Source organism: Ceratosolen solmsi, unplaced genomic scaffold (assembly GCF_000503995.2).
Source record: "Ceratosolen solmsi marchali unplaced genomic scaffold, CerSol_1.0 scaffold10, whole genome shotgun sequence".
NCBI lineage: Eukaryota > Metazoa > Arthropoda > Insecta > Hymenoptera > Agaonidae > Ceratosolen > Ceratosolen solmsi.
This window is the reverse complement of record NW_011948412.1, coordinates 19,947,996-19,969,045: the sequence shown is the minus strand read 5'-3', so window position 1 is coordinate 19,969,045 and position 21,050 is coordinate 19,947,996. Positions and strand designations below refer to the sequence as shown.

The following is a 21,050-nucleotide window of genomic DNA, read 5'->3' as shown; positions in this document are numbered from 1 at the left end:
AAGTACAAGTTATTTATAGTGATTTAAAAATAAATAATTAAAGCCTAAATAAATAACGATGTAAATGTAAATATAAAGATAATCATATTTTATAAAGCATAATATATATATATATATATATATATATATATATATATAAATATATTAGCATTCGCAAGTGAGTAAAAACAAAATCAATTATATCCAAATTGTTTGAATAATTTATACATTTTTTAAATTATTTATTATTAGATGAACTATTCATTTTATTCCATTTTTATCTAGTTTTAATTATTAATTGAATTATAAATTGAAGAATAATATATAGTGCATCTTTATGTAAAATATAAGATTATAAAAGGAGTTGCGGCTATTACAATTTTAATACGCATATATATTTTTTTGTGTAATATATACAATTATGTTTTTATTTTATTTTTGATCCATTGCTTAAAACTGGTAATACGTGTATAAACAGGTGGTAAACCATTAGTGTCGCAAGGTATTACAGCCCAATTATATATGCCGACTAATATGGGTTCATTTGACTGATTGTACTGGATTACTGGGCCACCGTAATCGCCCTGTAAAGAAGAAACTACACATTTGCATATATCGGTGGAAGTAGAAAATTTTCAGTTAAATAATTAATTTTAAGGAAAACTTTTAAGAAACATATTGAATTAGTTAATGACAAAAGAAAATTTTTCATTTACATAGTCAATGTAAATACAGTTATATTTTCGTATATTAACTTCCTTGTATTAACTCCCTATATCTTTGTTACAAATTTTATAGATAAGTTTTTATAACCCTTTCATTAATGAAAATATTTCTTTTTATCTGATACCAAATAATTACACTCGCTTTAATTTATAAATATTATGAAACTGAATTATCGAATCAAAATATTTTTATTATGCTATGGAAATTCGAAGCTGTTTTAAAATCACCTTGTCATAATTCCCCCGAATCAAATATCATTAACTAATACTTAAATCACTCAAATCATTAAACATAACATCTATTCAATCAGAGAACTTTAATTACTAAATTGTCTTGAAGTTTAAAAAAAAAGCAGTTCCTTAACGTATATTCAGCTTACAATACAGGCGGCGAAAGATCCATCTATGGGTCTCGTACAAAGCTGAGTATCTGACAACTCGTAATTTGGAATGACGGTCCTGATTGATTGTTGACAGATTTTGTTCGGTATGACGGGTAATTGAACAGTATACAGAACTTTCGGATGATTTTCGGTAACCCCGACAGCTATTGACCCCCAGCCGCTTAACACCAGGTTATATTCTAGCTTGAATTTGCTTTTACCGTATTTCTTGCCACTTGGAAGTTTAAGCGCATTCACGCGATTATTAAAAACGATGGCCGTCGCCAGCTTAATCAATCCAAGGTCGTAAGATAAATAACTACCGATCATGTTGCCTCTGAAAAATTTTTAATTATACACATTTTATTCAATTTTGAAAAAAAATAAATACAATGAAAAAATTAATTCCAAAAATTATTGTAGTATACAGTTCCAAAGTAATATACCATCTCAGTAAGATACTAAGGACTATAAATATAAAGTTCAAATTTCATATTAGCATATATAGTTTCAAATCTATATCCTTATTTAAATTTTTTTATTGGCATGGAATCAATTAAACAATAGGTAAATTAAAAATTATTTACAAATTTTTTTAACCTATAAATAGTTGTATAATTATAAATTTTATATTTATATTTAAAATTTTTTAATATATTTCCGTGATTATATATTAAATATTACATATATAAATTAAATTATGTACATTAAACATTTTATATTCTTTATTATTTTAATTTTCGCATTTTTTTACTACAATAAATTAAATACGAATTCAAATTTGTTTGTATAAATTAACATAGAAAGGTTAATTATAATATAAACATATTTTACTTTGGAATGTTTTAAAATTAAACATTTATATTAATATTACAAAACATAAATTAATCATATTTTCATTTTGAACTGTTAACTAACTATTCTCATATAATTTTTTTTAAACATTATAATTGTACTAAACCAGCATTAATAGTCACAAAAAAAAATACTTTTGAAACTTAAATACGTAATGAATGTCAATCAACTATATATAATATATATATATATATATATATATGTATAAGGGAGAGTATTTAATAGACACATTATTTAATTCCTTCTACGTACATTAAAATGAAATTTTACTTTAATTATTCACAGATGACTGAAAAATATAGAAAATATTCGAAAATATATATGGAATAATTAAAATTATTCAACTAAAATATTACAACTTAATATAAATGAAATCTACTTAATTTTGAATTTAATGCATACAAATTTATGTCATGAATAGAAGTTTCATATCATCTAACCAATGTATCATTTGCAAAACAAAAAAAAAATATAAAAATGACAAATATTCTTACCCCTCATACTTTTCATGAATTATAAATTGTGCAATTTCCAAAACTTGTACAAACTCATCTTCCTCGTTGATATTATGAAATCCAACTTTTATAGCTCTGATAGTCATTGTCGATATATGAGATACACAATATCCGGAGCTTATAATCCAGAATTTGTTAATGATTGCACCGCTGCAAGAATGGCCAAGAGGAATACCCTGTGAGCCCCACTGGAGACTTACTTGATACGGAAACTCACCTGGATTGGCAGGCCTGGGAGTGTCCCACGCCAACAAAAATTTGACTGCAATTCGTTTAGTGACGAAACAATTCCAGTTGATAGTCCGATTATCAAATACCATAATTATTAGGATGTTAAGAACATTCAAATACAACTTGTTTTTTATTTTAATAATTGAGATGAAATATTTAGAGATTACGTTCTTAAATAATTATAAATATTACTTTTAAATTTCAAACAACACTTATTTTTACATAATACAAGTTTTTCATGTAATAAATGTATTTCTAAAATTTTAAGTTAATATTACAATAATTATCTAGACATAACTATATATAAATAATTATCCATTCAATAACCATTTCTATTGATGCAATACAGATTCTACAAGGTTATATCTTCAAATCAATTTATCATTAAATTCTAATATGAAAAGTATTTGGTGATTGTATGAAACCACGATAGATTTCATTATTTATTCATTAATAATTTGAAAAATTTAATACAAGCAAGTATAAAAATTATATACGTAGTTTTATAAATATTTGAAGGTAGTCTTTATCATTATTAAACTATTAATGTCACTCACCTTTTACCAATAACAATACAACTAATGCGTCAATGATAATCTTCATAACAACTACACAATTTAACATAGAATTAAGTAAGTTTTAAAGTAATTTAGTAATATTTACAAATAAGCGAAATAAAAAACACAAAATAAAATAGTTTTCAATATATGTTAACACCTAGTATATGAGTTGAATGTAATGTATATTTTAGGCAAATCATAAGATTATAGAATTTTTAATGATTAATTGCAACAACATATGAAAGAATATTTTACATTAATTTTCATGTGAAATAAATTTTTGTTTTATATTTTAATTGTATTATTGTCGTCTCATTATAATGCCGTCACATTAGTTAAAAAGTACTATTTTAGTTACACAGTTAGTGTAAAATTAATGCTTTTAAATGTTATTTATTAATTTATTTATTTATTACAGTCTTTCATTCTTCAAAAACAAACATACTTCTAGTATGAGTATGTATGTTTTAATTTCTTCTATATATATATATATATATATATATATATATGCATATATATGCATATATATTTATTTATTACTATTTATAAAAATAAATTGCAACATGCATACTCATAATTTTTTATTTAATTATACTTGTTTAACTTACTTGATGTATTTACGATTCGCTACTTTAATTAATTTTTTTCTCAATTTCCTTCTATTTTTTTTTCAACGCTTCAGCTAACTATTTTGCGTTTTAACAAATAATCAAAATTTATTTGATTTATTATATGAACTTTAAAATGATAATAAAAACTCTCTTCGTGCATGGATAATTTGAACAAATATGTGCACTTTTATAATGAATAATAAATTATGGATTATTTAATTTTTTTACTTTAAACATTGGAACAAATTTTAGTACATTAACATAAAAAATTTGATAATAATAATTTATTCTTACAAAATTGGAATAATGTTAGGACATATAAATAGATATTTGTTTTGACTAAAACTTTTACAGATAATAATTTAATATATATATATATATTTATATATACATCAAAAACACGAATACATACATAGTATGTACTACTTGTAGTATATGTAACACTAGGACAATACATATTTATTTCATTTCATTTGATTTAATATAATTCAATTTCTCTATAATAAATGTGTAAAATTAGAGAATTTAAATTATTAATTGAATAGAAATTGAATTAATACTGTAATTGATGTAAAACAATTACATGTAGAAAATCGATTGGTATTGTAATAGAATGAGCTCAAATGAACTTGTTCTTATCATTGCAGATCAATATTTATATAAACATTTTTTTTTAATTGTAAGATTTTAAATTGTATGATCATCATATAACTATATGATATGCTTGAAATCTATAAAAAATGTATTATTTGAAATATTTTATATATGATTAAATCGGAATTTTAATTTTAATTCTTTAATATGCACAAATAATTTTATTAAATATTTCCATTTTTTATAAATATTGACAGTATTTATTATACTATTATATTAAAAGTATTCAAAGTATTTATGTTAAAGTATTTTTATTAAAGATATTTAAATTATTATTGCGGGCTATGAAAAGTAGTAAAAATGACAAATAATATTCAATAAAAATATAATGTGGATCGAACATTGAAACAAGTTTTCAAACGTTGTTATCTTAATAGAAGATAAATTCTCTGCGACTACAACTGTCTTACCTCCCTTGAAATACCAATTTTGTAAGCTATTTGGTTTCGAACAAATGCAGTTGTCATATTAAAAAGGATGAACTAGATTTTCTCGGTGTTCAAAATTATTAACGCTGTTTCGCAATTATCCATCAAAAATCAGTCTTTTAAAAAATTTTAAAACTCAAGAAGTGTGTATGTATATTTATGTTTTATTCGGACTCATTCTGAGTGTGTTAGGATGTGTCAATTAATTTGTTTATTAAAGCAGAAAAATAAATAATATAAATATATTTTAATGAAAACAACTTATTTGGAAAAGCATTTTAATGATTTATATATAATCGTATATGACTACGAACGATGAGAATACTCTGTCCCGTATATTTTTATCTCATCTCGTACATTCGTGGTAAAATCTATAATATAAAATGGTCTCTAGGTGTTTCGCCAATAATGAACATGTCTATCAACAAAGTCATACAATCAATGATAAAAACTAGTAGCTATTTTCAACGTGAAATGGGAACGACCGATGTCAAAACTAATTTCTTTTTCTAATCGTTCTTTTTTAGACAATTAGTCAGTGCAACTTCTTTGTGCTTAGCACCAAAACAAAATTACATAGGTATTGAGACGGCCTTACCCTACATAGCATCATCAATTTCAAATTTATATGAGCGAATAGCAGAGTTTATTGATATGTTTCATTCAAAGTTATGTTTAACGCTATCTAGAATTTGGTATACATTAATTGTTACGGAATTATTGATAATAGTATATTGAAATCTAAATAGATTACTCTTAAGCAAACATTACCAATAATGAATAATTTTTTTTTTAATATTTAAATGCAGCTCATTCGACATAACAACATCTGTATATTGATAATTCAAAATTGTTATTTAATGTTAGTTAATGTTATTTAATCTAAGAGCATAATTTGGCATATATTTTTAAATGAATGTAATGAATAAATTCAATATTTTAGTGCTTTGATTTTTTTATTCGATAAATTAACAGACAGAAAATATAATGGAAGATAATTTAATTTTAATTTTTAATAAATACAAGGCACAATCGATATTATAGATGTGTATAAGCGTTAAATGAATTAAATGAGTATATATACAATTATAATATACGATAAATTATAGATGTGCAAAATTAAATACATAAATATTTAATTATGATTTTGTTGTTAAAATTCAATTCTCTTTCATAGTCTTCTTGATCCACTTAGCAAATGGAAAAATGCGAGTATAGATTGGTGGCAAACCATTGGTATTACAAGGCATCGTACTCCATGCGTATACAGCCACTAAGACAGGCCGATTTGTTTTGTCATATTGAATTAGTGGACCCCCATAATCACCCTAATTTACATATATAAAAAAGATGAATATTGTTAAAAGTATTTATAAGTAGAGTTTAGCAATTTCTTTATTTTTATAATTCAAAAAATATATATATCAATTCAACTATTTTTTATTTATTACTGTTCCTAAAGGAAATATATAAATAAAAATATTACTTCTTACTTCAAACGAGGCGAAATTTTATAATTTAATTATATAAACACAATTATATATTTAACTCACGATACAAGCAGAAATCGAACCATCCATAGGTCTTGTACACATTTGCGAATCATCCAATGTAAAATGTGGATAAATGGTTTTTATAGAAGTCGAACAAACTTTATTGGGTACAACAGGCAGGTGTACAGTCTGCAAAATCTTCGTGTGATTGTAAATTACACCATTGGAAATCCCACCCCAACCACTCAGAATTAAGTTGTAGTTGAACTTGAAACTATTCCAAAACCATGCCCCACTATTCGGTAGCTCAATTGGTTGAACGCGTCTATTAAATTCTAATGGTTCGATTAGCTTTAGTAAGGCAAGATCAAAACTTCCAAGATTTTCAAGCACGTATACTCTGCAAAAACATTTGTATTTAAGCATACTTTTCTTTGAAATTATTTTTTAAATAAAATCAGTGATTTTCATATTACATTTTACGTATATTTACATTTTATGTTCTATGTAAATCATATTAAGTATAGACCATTAGTTTAAATATATTCAAATTAAAAAATGAAAGTTTTTATAACAAGCACTTCAATTATCCGCATTTATTATTACTTCCATTTATATGTAAGTAATTATGAAAAATTGTAAAAAATATAATTACGGAAAGAATATGCTTTTAATGGCAAAAATTACTGTACTCATGAACACCAAAATACTTAAGCATATTGATACAAAAACACATGTATAGAAGAATTTTAAGAAATATGTGATACTATAACACACAATTCGTATAATTTTTTTTAGTAAAAATGGAAAACATGAATAGTTTCTACATCATATTTTATTTTGATAAAAGTATTAAGACAGCAAAAAAATTAGATCTAATGGTATATATGTGATTTGATTAACGACGTGCTGCAGTAGAATTATTGTTGAAAATTATGGCAAAAATTGTGGCTATATAGGATGAAAAGTAGATTTCGTTAAAATTGCATTCATCAGATATTCACACGAATGATGCACAAAATATACGTAAGTAGAAAAAGAATGACGATTAACAATGAAAAAGCAACTCTCTAATTAAAATCGTTTACTTTACCTACATTGAAGTGAAAAAATTGAACTTCATTTGATTCATTATAAATCTCAAATTCCGGTATCATTTAAGAAACAAATTATGTTAAATAATGTCAATAAATTTTGTATTAAATTCAAATTAACTGTCTTTTATATATAAAACTATGCATATTTGATACTAAAAGTATTAATAATATTTAAAATTTTTTTTAAAAACATATGTTATATATAAGTATAAGATTACAATGTGAACATTGAATAAATCATTGATATATTTTATATTTACTTTATATATACTATTCTTTAAATAATCTTTTAAACCAAATTATTAAAATTCAAATCTTTCAAGTATCTATTGATAAATTGAAGTATTTCAGTAAATATATTACACTATATCTATTTTCTATATTTTTTATATTTATATTGGTAGAATAGAAAAGACTTCATTAGATTTTAACAAAATTATTTATTCCGTCTTAAATATAGATATATATTAAAATATTTAAATTATATTTTAATATTACAAATTATGAAAGTTGGATTTTTAACTAATCATAAAATGAAAGACATTGCTTAATTTAGTAAGACTATAAATAACTTCAATTTAAATGAAAATCGAATTTCACTATCTATTAAAGAACCATTGTTGATCTACAATTCATTTCATATTACATATAAGTAATATTTAACATGCAAATATTTTATATTTATCTGAATATATTATATTCAAGGTATATGTTTGATGACGCACAAAAATCATAAATATTCGTTAAAATTATTTATATCGAATATAAAAAATTACTTTTATTATTTTCAATATTAAAATTGTAGAATTAAAATTTATCATGAATTATGGTTAACCTTAGAAATTTCAATTTAATAGCACACTAAAAAAATAGAAACTTTGTAATAAGAAATATTAATGAAATATACTTCAGAAATAATTATATACTAACTATTTTAATGCAAATAAAATAATAAATAAATTAATATTTATTTATGTACATTTAACAATAACTTATAGAAATTATATTTTATACATCACATGTTCAATATTCGATACAAAGTAAAATACAACGTAAAAACGTAAAATACAAATTAAGGGAATATATATGAAGTATAATTCTAATATTCTAATATAATTCTAAATATTATATTTAAATTCAATTAAAATATTAATTCGATCTTTATCACATGCATAAGATAGATGCATCGATTATAAAAATAAATTCAAAATGAAAACAAAATAGTCTTAGCATGCCAACTTAAGTAAAGCAAAATATAGCACAATAAAAGTTTGATTTGAAAATTAGTCTTATCGAGATATTATATTCAACGAGTATCATTTAATAATAAGTTACTACCATTTATTATACACAATATATATATTTTATATGCATATAATATGTATCATATATTATTTATTATAAATGGTAGTAACTTATAAAAATTATAAAAATAAATTCAAAATGAAAACAAAATAGTCTTAGCATGCCAACTTAAGTAAAGCAAAATATAGCACAATAAAAGTTTGATTTGAAAATTAGTCTTATCGAGATATTATATTCAACGAGTATCATTTAATAATAAGTTACTACCATTTATTATACACAATATATATATTTTATATGCATATAATATGTATCATATATTATTTATTATAAATTCAAATCAATATATAACTTAAGAATCATCTCACCCTTGATATTTTGGATGAATTATTTGCGTTTGAATATGACTTGTTTGAACATATTCATCATCCACAATGATATTATGTCTGCCCACTTTAATTAGTAAATTCCCCATATATATGTTTGTAACACAAAATGCAGAAGTCAAAACCCACAAATTACTGAGAATCGAACCACCACAGTAGTGAAAATTATTAACATCCGGTGGTAGGCTCCATACCAATGAAACTTGATGTGGAAACTGTCCAAGACCTGCATCATGAGGGTGATCCCATGCAAAAACCATATTGCCTAGATAGAAAACACATTTAGTATTTTAAATATCATATTTAATGAATATCAAACGATTTTTATTATCATACTATTCAATTGTTTTATTATATTTAACATAAAAATGTTTTATTCTTATTAGATAGGTGACGACAAATCGGCCTTATTAAAAAAAAGTGCTATCTTTCAAATTATTAAAATAAATATAATAATCTACGAACGATCATAAAATCGATCTGATATTTGCTTCATTCACCTTTTATGAAAATAATTGATGGAATTAATATCGCAAAAAGTAACTTCATAGTTTTTAGACAATTCACACGTTTTCTAAATTTCTGAAATACTGTATATATATAAATATATATATATATATATATAAAGAAAGAGAGAGATAGAGAGATTTATATATAATAAATCCATTCTTATCGAACTCCTTATCCTTCAAATATACAATATAAATACAGTTGGTTTGATTGTTTTATATACGACATGTGATTATATAATTATAAGTTATCTATTTTCGATATTATAAAAAAATTTATTATTTTATAATTCAACAGAATTATATATATTAATATATGTATACATTACGATTATTATTACATAAAATTTAAATATGACTTTTACTATTAAAATATTACTATTAAACTTATATATAAATAACTTTTTACTATTAAAATATTAAAATATTACTTCTTGTATTTCTTACTTAAAATATTTAAATAAAATAGATGCGATTTTATTTTATATCTATACTCAACAATTAATAAACGGATATTACAAAAAATTCTTTTGAGATTAAATAATTACAATCATAACTTTATATTGAAATTATTGTTCATGTATTTCAATTTTCTAACCAACTGTGTCATTGTTTCTATTATCCAGTTTATATTATTTAATAAATAAATAATTTCAAAATAATTACTATTTTTACAATGTACTTTCAAATCGTTATTTCTATTAGGAACAATTAATTAGTTTTATATTCATATAATGTATAAATAAATAATTACGACTTGAAGTTTTTTATATGGGAGATTTTTATTTGATATTCATACTTTTGAGTGAAATTTTTTCTTACTTCATCCTAGTTTTTCTACATTTTAATGTATATTTATTAATTAGCAATTTCCTTTCTGTATTGGTATATTACATTTTTTTAATAAAAACCAAAATTAAGCAGGTGGCATGTTTAATATATATCAGCTAGAAAACAATTTTATAAAAAAATCATTCTTTACCATAACCTTGAACCTTAATCTTTGCCTCTTTAGACTGCACATATAAATAATAGTAAATAAACTTATTGCTCAAATAAAATAAAAAGGTTCTATTAAAGCTTTTAGATTACTTAAAATTGATAAATGTACATATTATATTATATTAAAATAAATGAATGTCATAAATATATTAATTCTAGAACTTATCTATTCAAGACTATTTTTTCAATTCTTTAAAATATTTGTAAAATAAAATGTTTTTTAATAAAATTTAAAAAATATTGCCTTTTTGAAAATATGTAATTTAAAATACAGACTAAAATAGAATGTAATAATTAAATTTTGTTTATAATCAGATATTTTTCTTCAACATATATCTAATTTTCTCACATTCAATCTGAAATCTTACAACTCACTGTATCCTTAAGATAAATATGAAAATAAATATGAAAATGAGTATTAATTTTTCAATTATATTGACTTAATTTATTTTCATGTTAATAGTTTATAAATATACTTATAACTAACAAAATAATAACTTATTTATCATTTTTCGTATTGTTTTTTGTTTAATAAAGTCAATAAATTCAATCAATACTTATAACGGTATAAGGTGAATAAAAACTTTCGAAATTCTAACTAATTTGTACGACTAAATTAAGACACCTAGTTAAAGTTCAAAACAAAGTAATCAGATTTAACGGTGTTACTCTAATCGATGACTGAATCCGACTCTAATGTATATATTCTGAACAATGTCTATTTACTCGAACATCCGCTCCAATCATTTTGTACATTTTTTTTATCCTCGCCATTTCCAGATCATTATATTATTTATAATGTATAGTCTAGTATATATAAGTATAGTATGTATAAATTTTGACAAAATCTGCAAAATGTATATATTAAAATATAAAATATAAAATAATATGTATATACTTATATATTTCACAATAATACTTATATTAATATAATTAAATCTATTAATGGAATAAATTATATGCTTTTGTAACGCATATATATATATATATAATATTACGCATGTATATTACATATATAATATATATTTAAAAGTGTTCGTTGTATCAGAAATTCTTTATCAACATATAAATAAGTTTGGTAATGAATGTTGGGTTATAAAATATTTATGGAATATTAACAGAAAATAATTCATAAATAGTCTATTTCTAAATAATATTTCATTTTTTTATTAGTTTCAATATTGATGATAAATTTGTTTCTACTAATATTACATATTACTATAGTATAAATCTATATTTATATTACAAGTATATAAAGATACAATAATTTTGTTAGATTTTAAATATTGAATTTCTATTGAATTTAAAATACATTGATATTTCTTATATATATTTAAAAATTTTCGTTTTTAATATTCAGATTATTGCCTGCTGACAAAATACACCTTCGATTCATCAAAATCAAAATTCAGATAAAAATTCATCCTCGATACTATAATATTATTATATCTTACTATTATTATTATGAAATATTGAATGCACATTATCAGATATGTTTAGTACTGATTTACTTATTTCAAATAATATAATAATTATCACGTAATGATTTGCAGTTAAACCTATTAGTAACTTTGATCTAATATGTGAATTTTGTATAAAATTAAGATGAACACATTCTTTTAATGTAATTGAAATATTAATTTCAATGCAGTAATTTGTATTTAATTATTAAATCAATTGAAAGTTTTTATTGTATAATGTATAAAGTTAAATTCATGATATAAAAATCTATAGACGAAGAATTGATGTTATGCAAATTATATAAATGTCCATGTTTATACAAATGTAATATATATGTATACAATGGATAAATTAAGTAAATAAGTAAATAAATAAGTAAAGATATTTTTTAGTCGAAATACTTTACTAATTTTTTTGGTATTTTGATGATACAATTCTAATTATCACAATTCGTTTACAAATGTTTTGATAATTTGTATTTTATCAAGAGGAAATAGAGTTAGATACAATTTAAATATCAATAAATAAATAAAATTTCATGTCGAGAGAACCTATTTTCGGGCAATTATATATTTCATCTTCGAAAGAGCTTTTAATAAGACGTACATACTCTTACACTCAAAATATTGGCAAGTATTTAAAGAATATTGACATGTGATTGCTAAGCTACTAAAGTAATAAATGATAATAATTTATTACATTCGACAGTAATGTTCTTATTATTCATTTGCCTTTAAAGTTTCTTTAATCCATTTTATATGAGAAGAAACACGTGTATAAACGGGTGGAACATGATTCTGGTTGCAGTTTGCCGTACCCCATGATTGAATGCCTATTAAAATAGGTACATTGTCGGCATTGTACTGAATTAATGGTCCACCATAATCACCCTAAAATGGATATATAATTATAATTATTAAATTTTCCACGAGTATACATTTAAGAATGTTTGTGAAACCTTATTATATTTGAGTAGAAATTGAAATCAAAGCCGATAGAAATTCTTTAGTCTGTCAGAGTCCATTTTTAATCCAATTAAATGAATTTTTACTTATTCATTTTCAAATTTGGTATTTTAAAAAAGTAAAAAAACGGAGTCCGACGAACCGTTACTTAAAAAGTAAAAAAAATTTTTTTAATCCCAATATTCATATATATATATATATATATATAATTAAATTTATTAGTTATCAAAGGAACAGTTTTGTCATTGAAATTTTTGTCAATAAGGTTTTATAAATAGACATTATAACTTACAATGCAAGCGGATATTGCTCCGTTAATCGGTCTAGTACACATCTGCGTTTCATCTAGGTGCATATTGTGATAGAATTGATTAAGAGATGTGACACAAACTTTGTTCGAAATAATAGGTAGTTGCACCGTCATTAGTACTGTTGGATGATTTTCAATGATGAGATAAGCTGTCGAGCCCCAACCACTCATCACCATATTATATTCCAATCTCTGACTCTTAAATAAAGTGTTCTTCTTTGGTAACTTCAATGGTTGTATACGAGAATTGAAGGTTATTACCGGTGCGACTTTTACCAACGCAAGATCATGAGGTACGAAGCTTCTGAACTCTTGTGCCCTAAATTTGATTAAATATAGTATATGTTTTTAAAATTATTATTATGTAAAATATTAATCTTGAGTTTCCAGTAATATATATAAATTATTAAAATTATATAGATCTTATACTCTTAAGAAAATTAATAGGCATATATACATATATTTACATATGTATATATGCAAATACAATATATATACAAATACATTGTAACCAATTAATTATAAATAATTATTACTATAACGGTAAATATATAACAAACTCTTCGCTAAAGTGCCATTTACTCGATAATTTCGTACCACATCGATCTATATATTAGCTACATTTACATTTCGTTGCTTAATAAAATTTTTAACCAAAGCAAAGGTACTGACATAGTACATTCTTTTTATTTATTATTTTACGTGCATAATATTATATCTGCGATGAAGTATAATTGAAACTTACAAAAATTATATACTAATGTTTTTTAGTTAATGTTTTATATTAATAATACTATATTATTCAATAAAAACACCGTAGAATAATAATATTGTAATATTATAATTCTAAATACATATTTAAACAATACAAAAAATTGATAAAATATCATTACATTAATTTTTTGAATAAAAAATATTAGAATAAATTTTATGAAAGAATATAAGAAATTAGTTGTACAAATAAAGTCTATTTTCAGAATAAGAATGTTACATAAAAAAAAATCACAATGCTTCATGTCGGCTTTTGTGTTACAAAATATAAAGAAAATAAAAAAATTGTTAATTTTTAAAAAATAATGCATTATAAATTTAAATAGAACAATTATCTGATATCTAAAGTAAAAGTGTTTAGATATTAATAGATAACAGAATGATATTTGATTGTGTACAAATAAATATTCTTAAAACAATAAATTATATACGAACTAACGTTGTAGCATTAAGTTTATTTAATATATTAAAAGATATCTTATAAAATTTCAACATCTAATCTACAAATATTTGTCAATACGACTAAATATACTTGATTACTGTACTAATAAATAACAAAAATGTCTAAATTCACATTATATAGTCACCTGCATAAACTAAACTATTAACAACAACAACTGATAAGGGAACAGTTTACTAAACTATTCGTCTTACATCTTCTTCGAAAATTATTATCAATAATTAAATATTGATAAAAAAAAGTGAAATAGAAATTAGAAATTACCATACCCAGGATATTTCGGATTAACAACAGTCTTTATAATCTGATGCGTTTGCACAGCCGCATCATCGGCAGCAATATCATGCCTTCCGAGTTTAATGTAAAGTATCCCAACTTGTACGCGAGTGAGACAGTATCCTGAGCTGATGATCCAAAATTCAGTAAGAATAGCACCACCACATAAATGTCTTATGGGGGAAATCGGCAAATTATGCCACTCAAATGACACTTGAAATGGAAACTGTCCAGGTACGGCAGGCCGTGGCGTGTCCCATGAAAAAGCTCGATGAACTAGTCGCACAATCACATTTATTTAGGAATTAATATTATCAATGTTTTATTTTTGTAAAATCTATTATTACTACAGATAAAAATAAGTGACGTTAAAAATAATGAATACACGTTATCATCATATTATACTTAAATATTGATATTTTATCACACTGTACCCATCTAAATAAATAATCCGATTAAAGAGATTGACGATCATTAGTAATTGCATTAATTTCCTAAATTATTTATTTTATTATAAAGATTAAATATTTAGCTAATTTCTGAAAGGATTAAGTTCCATTTAACTTCTATATATGAAAAGACATATTTCATGATTTTATAAATCACATTTAATTACTACCTTATCAAGCTATGAAAAAACATAATATTATAAACATTTCTAATGATGTAAATTAAAAATTATATATAAGCAGCAAAATTTATTGTTTTAACTACATATTTTATACATATTCTTTTTGTTTTAAAACTCATAGATAAAAAAATTAAATTTCCACATAAACTTATGTATATTATATAACCATTTTAATAAATTAAAAAGTACATGAATTTAAATTATATCATTTTTCTATAACACTAAATGATAAAATTAATGTTCGAAATTGAAATAATTTTTAATTTATTAATAACAAAAATTAATATACTCACCAAGCAGTAGCAGAAGTCCAGTTAATATATTAATCAAATACCGCATGGTGAAATAAACGAAATAGTAAATAAACTTCTAAATTTATTAATAATTTTAAGATATAATGAAAAATGGAAACTTTGGATGTTTGCAATGTTATTGGATAACTAAATCTGTAAAGGAGAAAATAAAATCTTTTTTATAAATATTTACTAATAAATTTATATCTAAAAAAGTTAGTTTAAACTTATTTAGAATTTTTTTCAATGTAACTGCATATATTATTAGAAATTTCCTGTTAACAAAGACAGATTTCTTATTATTTTATTAAAAATAATATATATACATGTTCTTTTAGTATTATATGTAAAAATATTATATTAACAAAATTGCAGAAAATATAATAGGTACTTTATATTATGAATATTATTTAATTTAAAATTTTTAATTTAAATCTTAAAAAAAATCATCTTGTAAAATAATTTATCATTATGATAGACAACTTATGAAAATTGATTGAAACAATTCAGATTTTCTTAAAAAAAAATTTTGTATTATTAAATTATATGACTAATTGTTATTTATTTTCGACTTTTATATAATTAGCTGTGAAATTAAAAATAATATAAAACAATTTATTTTAGAAAATTAATACATCTTTAAGAATGTTAATATCAAATTTATAAATTATTCAATATCATAAATGCTTTAATGTATTGGTATCTTTTAATAGTAAATTGAATAGTAAAATTTAAATAGTAAATTGGAATTTTTATAAAGTACACACAAGTGCGTATGTTGTATATATAAATAAAAATAAAAGCAGTAAAATATTAAAATAACATTAAAAATAGAATATATAAGATACTTAATAATATTTAAATCATGATTAAATATAATTGTATGTTCTCAAATCATAAAAATAAAATACACATCCTTTAAATTTTTTAGAACGGACTATATTTGTATTACCCATAAAATAAAAATATATAGTACAAATTAAAACTTGCATTTTTTACTAAAACTTTCAATATTTAATTATCTTGAATTTCGAATATTTTAAATTATTTCGCTTACAATATTTATATACTTATTTTCAAATTAAAATTTATTTTTAGATATTTTACATATATTTCTAATAAAAACACATAAATATATTAAGAATTTGTATACTATTATATAGAATTCACAACTCAATATTTCATTAATAAATATAAAACTTTATAAATGTACATTATTATGAATTACTTACAGAACAAAAGAAGCTTTGTAAAGTGAATAATATAAATATTCAGTGACGTATTGATAATACATGACATGAAGTGTTATAAGCACGTTTAAATAAAAATGTCAAATTAATGAAAAAACATTTTATATCACGAACTTATATTTATAAATAATAATTTAGAAGAATTTAATTTTTTTATCATTTTTTATGATAATGAAAATAACGTTCAGCTTAAATAGAAGAAGATATTATTAAATAAAATAATGAATTTTAACATGAAAATTTCATCCTTACACATTTTCTTGGTTTTCAAAATAATTTCATTTTTTAAGAATAAAATTTAACTAATATATATGCTCAATTATATTCTTCTGAATTAACTGTATAAATATTGATATAATTAATTAATTATATATAATCGTAGAAAATTAGTAAAAACGTAATCATATTTGTTAAATATTAAGAAAATATTATAGATATAAATTACATTTAAACTATGAATAAAACATATACACACATATATCAATATTGAAACTCATAAATTCGCATGGAACCTCGATACGAAACAATTAAATGATGTACAAACAAATTTAAGTATTAAAAATTATTTAAAATAATGCCAAATATATAATACACATTTTATATATTATAATATTATACAGTAATCCTGATCATAGTATGATGTGAACAACAATGTTTAAAAATACCTTTATATAAAGTATGTAGCTGTAGCCTCCTTGATCTTATACTTGAAGCGATATATTTTGAAAATGAAATCCAGTATTATAGATAGTGAATCGTTAAATATATAGGCATAATTTTTGTTATCGTATAGAAACAAATAATGTAGAATTAACTACAATAATTTTTAGAAAATAAGCGAGGCTTTTACTGATGAATACACTAATATTGAAAAACTGTTGAAAAACCGTACAAACGATTTGCAAATCAGAATGTATTGAAACTGATAAAATTAAAAACAAATCAGTTATGCATAAATAAAATCAATTTGATACGACGGAACAGACATAGGGGACAAAAACTTTAGTGCGATAGACGATGTTCTCGAGGACACGTGCAATTGTGTTTTAAACGTAAACGAATATTCTGTAGTCCGCAGAACAGAACTTTTAGAATATAAATGTAGGAAGACTTTTAGCGGAAGCTGATATAGAAAACTTATTTCGATTTATTTCATATACAGCCGTACTAAAAGAGGTGGTAGGTAGGGATTTCGCAGTTGCTCAATAAAAAACGTGATATAAATTATCTATACCGAGCCCTAGTTGATGTTAAGTAAATTTTATTAAAAAAAGAATACTAATAAACAAAATAAGTTATGCATATAAATTATGATTTAAAAATAGAATAAATAAAGTAGAAGTTGAACAAACAATATTTTAAATGTTATCATTTAGATAAATAGCTAATCTTTAGAAAGATACAAATCCAGCATGTGTAATTGTTTTCAATAGTAATCCACACAAAATGATGTATAACATTTAGAAGTAAATATGTTCTTGTTCATATTGTATTGTATTACTAAAAATTGTTCTCAAATATCACAGCTTAATAGGTCAAAGAAAAAATTTGGTATTATAAATTTATAAAAAAAAATGATTTATAATATTTTACTTTTTTATGATATTCTGTGTGTCTCATCAAGTTGTCTAAAAAGATTTAAGTTTTCAATGCATACTTATTATTAAGTTTATTTAGTAAAATTTCAAAATAACTTAAGTATTTTCAGTACTTGAAACTACCATAAAGCCTATTCGAATAATCTCTTTTAATTGTAAAATAAATATTTGTTAACCTTTATTTTCGAATATTAGAAAATTTCTTTTAACTCTTATTTCTTTTCGGTTATCTTGCAATTCATATTTATAAATGTAGCTTAACCTAATGAGTGTAACTAATACATATGGTATATTGAAGAATTTAAAACTAATAAAAAAACTAATAATAAAGTACTCTAATATGATTTTTTCTAATTTAAAGAATAATTGCTAATATAGCATATAATCTCACAATCGTACTTCTCATTTATGATATCTTCTCATTTATTATTCTCATTGATCATTCTAATCAATAAAACCAGTTTACGAAATTTTCCTTCAAATTTTTTTCCAAGATAGTTTATTGTAACGTGGTCTGATCGAACACACCTACAGCATAAATATTTTTCTATGTATCTATCAATTTTTTCGGTTGTTTAAAACAAATCGATTCGTTAATCTTATAGAACATGTATAAACTGCTTTTTTATTTTAAACATTTATTTTTAATCGATAAAAATAAAATTATTTGCTTGTTAACTCTGTTATTGTAAAAATACGACTAATTACTTATAACATTAAACTGGTATTTTAATAATTCCTAATGCTTCAGTCGCTATCACAACGAGTGTTGTAATAACAAATATCACATATTAATAACCTATATTATTTGAAGTTGCTGTCATTTAATATTTTGAACTCAAATATATATTGTGAAGCAACAAGCAAAAGAACAAAAAAGAGACGCTAAAAATTATGAAAGAAAGAATAATTATTGATCTAACGGTTTTCAATAGGAAACACAAGACGTGATGCGCGATGGACGATTATGAAAAAATTCACACAAAGAATGTGTCACTAAAAGACCTGAAAGAACACATCTACCTGGTTGACAAGAACAATTCTAAAAATTCAAATATGCATATAAGTAAAATGAGATATCTGCTCAGATTTAAGTTCCATTGTACAAATAACGATTGAATAATAAAAAGTCTTATATCGAAAAAATGATGTAAAGAAACGAGAACTTGTGCCAGTCTTTGTATTTTCTTTTATTTTTATTAATATATCACATTTTACTTTATATATTTATATATTGGAAATTATAATATATAATATTTTTATATTCTTAATATATTTCTCAATGAATTTATGTCCTTTTACATTTAAGCGATTTATTTCTAGAACTCCACCATATTGAAGTCAAATTTAACATCGAGAAGGTACAAAATTTGCAATGAAATTATTGTATGCAGAAAGAAAATGAAAAATTATGAACTTCAAAATAAAGCTGAAAGAAATATCAGCAGTACGTACTTCTGTTTCGTTCTTATAAATAATGATTATATAAGGTTAAAAGATTAATATACAATTCAAATAGAAATAAATAATACCTTACTAATACATTTTACAATACTTTTTTACTCTTCATTAAATGAAATATCTTATTATGTATAAAACCGTATTTTTTTAATATTTTTAAAAATAATTAAACATTTAATGAAATAATTATAATCAGTTTTAATGTTTAATAGAACACTTTTGAAACTAGATTTTATAAGCAATCTAAGTACATTACCAGATATTATGTAAGCATTCGAATGGTATACTAATGGAATAATAATAAGATTTATAATCCGAAATAGAAACTAATTTAATATTTAAAGTACAATTTGAATTTTCTATATATATTTAAATATTCGTCAGATCGATTAATTTTATCAATAATTACTTAAAAAATGATTATTGAAATAAAATGTAAAATAAATTTATTAAAAATAAATAGCAAATAAATATAAAAAATAAATATAAAAAAATTAATTAATAAAAAAAATTTGAAACATAAATATTTAAGAAAACCATTACTATTTTTATTATATTATGAATTTTATGCAATGTGAAATTGATTATTTTTATATAAATATTTCATTTATTATTTGACAATATATCACAAGCAGAAATTTTATTTAAAAACTAATACTCTAAAATACAATTAAAATAAATATTGCATTTCGTGATAAGTCAAATGAAGGAAATCTTTCATTAAATACAACACTAAGTATATATATTTTCAGTAAACAATAATCATTTGGTGACTTAATACTTATCACGGATTATTAAAAAAAACAAGCTATGAGCTGTATTCATAGATTTTATTTTTTCT

General features: G+C 22.2%; 3 protein-coding genes across 3 annotated transcripts; all 3 read right to left on the bottom strand.

Moving 5' to 3' along the window:
• Nucleotides 1-374: 374 nt before the first annotated feature.
• LOC105365801 (trypsin-2-like) lies at nt 375-3,916 on the bottom strand. The gene is made up of 5 exons (XM_011504057.1): nt 3,857-3,916; nt 3,246-3,296; nt 2,437-2,719; nt 1,085-1,424; nt 375-563 (listed from the first exon to the last, which is right to left on the bottom strand). The coding sequence occupies exons 2-5, from the start codon at nt 3,289-3,291 to the stop codon at nt 399-401; spliced, it is 834 nt and encodes a 277-aa protein (XP_011502359.1). The 5' UTR covers nt 3,292-3,296; nt 3,857-3,916; the 3' UTR covers nt 375-398.
• Nucleotides 3,917-6,067: 2,151 nt separating this feature from the next.
• LOC105361791 (trypsin II-P29-like) lies at nt 6,068-9,483 on the bottom strand. The gene is made up of 3 exons (XM_011499073.1): nt 9,205-9,483; nt 6,495-6,834; nt 6,068-6,269 (listed from the first exon to the last, which is right to left on the bottom strand). The coding sequence occupies exons 1-3, from the start codon at nt 9,480-9,482 to the stop codon at nt 6,102-6,104; spliced, it is 786 nt and encodes a 261-aa protein (XP_011497375.1). The 5' UTR covers nt 9,483; the 3' UTR covers nt 6,068-6,101.
• A 3,430-nt stretch (nt 9,484-12,913) lies between these two features.
• LOC105365793 (trypsin-like) lies at nt 12,914-15,946 on the bottom strand. The gene is made up of 4 exons (XM_011504046.1): nt 15,901-15,946; nt 14,970-15,252; nt 13,452-13,788; nt 12,914-13,084 (listed from the first exon to the last, which is right to left on the bottom strand). The coding sequence occupies exons 1-4, from the start codon at nt 15,944-15,946 to the stop codon at nt 12,914-12,916; spliced, it is 837 nt and encodes a 278-aa protein (XP_011502348.1).
• Nucleotides 15,947-21,050: the final 5,104 nt, after the last annotated feature.